Genomic DNA, 4,781 nt, shown 5'->3' with positions numbered 1-4,781 from the left:
TGTCCAGGTGGGTCTCGAACCTGCGGGCTCAGGCAATCCACTCACCCCAGCCTCCCAAGGTGCGGGATTACAGGCTGAGCCACCAAGCCTGGCCCATCTTAGTCTTTCAAAGTGCTGGGATTACAGGCATGAGCCACCGTGCCCTGCCCATTACCTGTATTATTAACACTGCCAGCAAAAACAGCTAGTTGAAAATGTTTGGACTATTGCATCTGCTAGTGAGTGGCCGAGGCATTGTGTGCCTATGGTCCGACGCCCTCCCTGGGGCGGGGGCTGGCCCGGATGCTGAGCACCTTCCTCTCTGCAGCTGATGCTGTGTGGCATGCAGGAGATAGATATGAACGACTGGCAGAAGAACACTATCTACCGGCACTACACCAAGAACAGCAAGCAGATCCAGTGGTTCTGGCAGGTGGGTCATGGTGGGGACTCTTAGCTGTCACCTGAGGAAACGGGCCCCAACTAGACCCCATGCTCCAGGACCCCCCAGCTTTGACCCTCTACTCACCTCCCTCCATTTACACAGGGAGATGACAAACCCAGCTCTAGGACAGATGAAGACACTAGCACCCAGACTGTGGCCAGCTGATGTGACGGGAGGTTGTCAGTGGGCCAGCGGGTGTGCAAGTTGTGACCCTGTAGGGGGAGGGAGTGCTGCCATGGGGCCGGGAAGATGGGAAGGTGGCTGCTTTGGCTCAGGAAAACAGAATGAGCTGTTGTCCTGGAGATAATGGATGTACTGATTCCTTTATATGCATGGGCTTTGCTGTTGCCATCGTAAAGTGTAGAATCCATGAAAAATAGTACATGTGACACAGATATTCCTAGTATGTGTGCGTGTGTGTGTGTGTGTTTGTATGAATTACTTTTGTGGGGATAAAATTTGTACAACATACAATTAACTATTTTAGTATTTTAAGATACACAGTTCAGTGACTTCTAATACATTCAATGTTGGGTAACTATTACCACAGTCTAATTCTAGAACATTTCATCTCTCCAAAAAGAAACCCATTAGGCAGTATATCTCGTGTGTGTGTGTGTGTGTGTGTGTGTGTGTGTGTGTGTGTGTATGTGTGTGTGTATGTGTGTGTGTGTGTTGGGAGGAGGGTTGGAATCACTCCGTGACCCAGGCTGGAGGGCAGTGGCACAATCATGGTTCACCTTAGTCTTGACCTCCTGGGATTAGGTGATCCTTTTGCCTCAGCTTCCCAAGTAGCTGGGACTATAGGTGTACGTCACCACTCCTGGTTTTTTATCTTATTTTATTTTTTGTAGAGATAAGGTCTTGCTATGTTGCCCAGGCTGGTCTTGAACCCCTGGGCTCAGGCAATGCTCCTGCCTCAGCCTCCCAAAGTGAGGGGATTACTGGCATGAGCCACCACACCTGGTTTATCCTTAGTGTATTTTTAAAAATAGAACTTGAAAGGGAAGAAAATACCTGGCCCAAGATGTTTCTGAGACCCAGAAGTGTCCCACAGACTGGTGGGAATGTTCTCCAAGCACAAGCTATTAGAGAAAGCACCTCAGGTTGGTGGCTGTCACCCACTGCCCAGCCTGCCTTCGTATTTTTAGCCCCAAGAGGGGCCATGCTGACCTGGAGAGCTCCACGTTGGGGCAGCGTGCAAGCCGGGTGGGCCCCTGACCATACCTGACTTGTGCATTCCAGGTGGTAAAGGAGATGGACAATGAGAAGAGGATCCGGCTGCTGCAGTTTGTTACCGGGACCTGCCGCCTGCCCGTTGGGGGCTTTGCTGAGCTCATCGGTACACTCCCTTTCCCCTGTGGGTGTCCTGGCCAGGGGTGAGGACAGCTCAGAGGAAGGATGGACCCAGTGTCCTCCTGGAAGCAAGTCAGTGGGTAGGGGAGGAGCTATGGTCGCTTCACCCTGGGACTGGGCCCATCTGTGGGTGGAGCCAGAGGCTCCTGCTTCAGGAAGGGTGTTTCTGTTGACAGTGGCGCCTTTTCCCTTGGCTCACAGGTAGCAATGGACCACAGAAGTTTTGCATTGACAAGGTTGGCAAGGAAACCTGGCTGCCCAGAAGCCACACCTGGTGAGCTCACTGGTTATAGAGGGAGGTAGCAGAGCCTCAAGAGATGAGCTCCCAGGGCCGCCCAGTGGGTGCAGCAACTCCAGAGCCTGGACTCTGGCAAGCTTTTGCATCACCCTGGGGTGCTGGGCTGGAGAGATGGGCTGAGATGGGCCCGGGGCTGTCTCAGCCTTGGGCCTCTGACCCACCAGGTACGTCATATTGAAACACTTTCATTCCAGTAGGCAAAGAGCTGCTGCCCTCAGCGTCCCCCTTCCAGTTTTCCAGCTGTCCCAGCTCCTCCCCTAGCCCCCCCTAGGCCCCCCAACCCTGTGATCCTGACACGGCAGGTCATCCCCCATGTGGCGTGAGCTCTGTGGCCCCAGTAGCCAGGCTTGGGCGGGGCAGTTAGCACCTGACCTCCTAGTGCTGACTGTCCTGTTCCCCCCTCTCGATAGCTTCAATCGTCTGGACCTCCCACCCTACAAGAGCTACGAGCAACTGAGAGAGAAGCTGCTGTATGCCATCGAGGAGACTGAGGGCTTTGGGCAGGAGTAATCGAGGCCGCCTCTCCCACGCCCCCCAGTGCACTCACAGTCCTAAGCCCTTCCTGCCTGAGAGGCCATTGGCCCTACAGCCCTTGGGGGCCGGGGCCCCTGTGGATGATGACCTGCGTGGGACCACACTGTCATCACGCTGGTGGCAGAAGAGCCTGGCCCCAAGAGGCCCTGCAGCCTCCCTGACCCATGAGTGGCAATCTGGAATAAACCCCCCCAGTCACCTTTGGCCTGGCCACCCTTTGCAAAGTCCAGAGGGCTGACCCTCTCTGCAAAACCCTCCCCCTTCCTAGGCCCAGCCCTGTGTGTGCGTGAGTAGGCAAGGGAGTCATCGTGTCTCAAGGGCTGTGGCAGCAGTCGGCCTCATGGGCTAGTTAGGGAGAAGTTTGGCCACTTGGGGTGGCCATTCTGGACTGAGTAAGCCAAGGTTCCTTGTCAGTAGAAGAGGTTCTGTCTTCAGTAGAATTTTTCCAGTGAGATAGGAATCTGAGGGAGAGGACTTGACCATGGCCGCCTCCACTTCCCTCTCTAGCAGTCTCCAGCTGTGGAGGCTGAGCAGCAGGGCTCAGTACCGGCCAGTTCATTGTTTCTCAGAAGATAAAACATTGTCCACACTGCCTGGGTGTCAGTAGGATAGAGACAGCATCAGACTTCGTCCCTCAGACTCTGTCCGTTCCTTAACTCGAAGGGTGTGTTTAGGGTTGCTCTTTGGGTTTTTTTGGTTGCTGCTGTCACTTTCCATCAAGGAGCTGGTGCCCCCGGGGTCCTGGGACCTTGAGGGTCACAGCCCCGTTGGTCTGAGAGTTTCCCAAACAGCTGCTTCTCTCAGGAACCCACTTAGTGGTTCTGTGAGCTTCTCAGTGGTCTCGTCCCTGAACTTTCAGAGAGAAAAGGGGATGGGGCCTGAGCACCACTCTTGACCTCACAGCCTTTGGCAGAGAAGAAATCCCTTTGCTAGCTGCAGTCCCCTGGGCAGCCCCCAGGAATGGGGCACATGGGTCTGACGGTGTTTCTCGCTGATCCCTGAAGCGCTGGTGGGCCTCTCAGTCCCATTTAGAGTACAGTGCATCCTGGCCAGCTGACTATTAGTTCTGCATAGATGTGTGGCTTTATCTGCACACAGGAGATGGAGACCAGCAAAAGGGCCCTGAGCTGCTGCACAGCCTGGCCTGATTTCTGGAGTCCCTGCCAGCTTGCCATGGGGGTTCTGCCATTTCTTGAACATTTCAAGGTGAACGTGCTCCCCTGGGAGGCTGGAGTAGTGACCGTCGCAGACTCCCCATTCCAGGCCCCGGGATTCTGTTCCGAGCACCAACTGCAGATCGACCTCCTAGGACCTAGGCAGGCTCTCAGACTGGTCACGGGGGCCTCCCAAGGGCAGCCTTGCGTTCCCAGGTCCTTTTCCTGAGGTGCGGCCGTGTCCGCCTGTGTCACGTGTGCTGATCTGAGTGGTGCAGCTCGCTGCAGCTCAGCCCCTCCTCTCCCTGCTGCGCTTTCTGTGGGTGGGTCATGTGTGAGCTGCTGTGTGAGGTCTGGAGGCATCAGACTGACGGGTGTTCCTGTGTGTTGGTGTATGTGCACGTGCATACGTGTATATAACGGAAGTGTTCGTACGGAATGCCCTTCAGTTGTGCTGGGTTGGCCACCAAGTTGTTTTGTAATGCCCACCCTTGCCTCGGTATTGCCAGTTTCTTGTGCAATAAACAATCAGCAGCTGTGGGTGGTGTTGGTGTGGATGTCTACGGAAACACTGTCCTGCAGGTAAGAGGCCTTGGAGACCCACAGGCCCTCCAGACCCGGAGACAGGTGGAAGTTCCCCCACCCGGATGGTTTTGAGAAGCCTGTGTATCTCTGTCCCAGGCAGCCCCACTTCTGGGACAGGTAGCCGAGGCTTTGTGCAGGCTTCAGCCCTTGGTTGGCTGCCCCACTGCACCTTTTTGCCACCCTCAGCCTCCCCCTGCTGGGCCTGGGTTTCTTCAAGCAGCTAAAGGTTGGGTGCTTCGGAAACCAGCTCAGGGGAGAGTCATTTCAAGAAATTCTCACTGAGGCCTCTCAGGCCCCATGATGGTGGAGGGCCTTAGTGGCCTTGCCCTCATGCTCACACGGGGCTTGCTACCCACTTTTTTTTTTTTTTTTTTTTTTGCGAGTTAAGGGTTCAAAGATGGGACATCTTCATACTGATGTGTCTTGATGC

At 54.9% G+C, this 4,781-nt stretch overlaps 1 protein-coding gene across 4 annotated transcripts in view; it reads left to right on the top strand.

Moving 5' to 3' along the window:
* Nucleotides 1-4,303, top strand: part of WWP2 (WW domain containing E3 ubiquitin protein ligase 2) — a 185,129-nt gene extending 180,826 nt beyond the window's left edge. For all 4 annotated transcript variants that reach the window (XM_008070024.2, XM_008070023.2, XM_021718563.1 and 1 more), the window contains 4 exons: nucleotides 308-412; nucleotides 1,670-1,766; nucleotides 1,982-2,054; nucleotides 2,489-4,303. In XM_008070024.2, coding sequence (XP_008068215.1) covers nucleotides 308-412; nucleotides 1,670-1,766; nucleotides 1,982-2,054; nucleotides 2,489-2,588 — 375 coding nt within the window. In that variant the 3' untranslated portion in view covers nucleotides 2,589-4,303. The remainder of the gene's footprint in view (nucleotides 1-307; nucleotides 413-1,669; nucleotides 1,767-1,981; nucleotides 2,055-2,488) is intronic.
* The last annotated feature ends 478 nt before the right edge of the window (nucleotides 4,304-4,781 follow it).

Source organism: Carlito syrichta, unplaced genomic scaffold, assembly GCF_000164805.1.
Source record: "Carlito syrichta isolate Samal-C Ts95f unplaced genomic scaffold, Tarsius_syrichta-2.0.1 Scaffold312739, whole genome shotgun sequence".
NCBI lineage: Eukaryota > Metazoa > Chordata > Mammalia > Primates > Tarsiidae > Carlito > Carlito syrichta.
The sequence above is the reverse complement of the archived record's forward strand: the minus strand, read 5'-3'. Positions and strand labels throughout refer to the sequence as shown.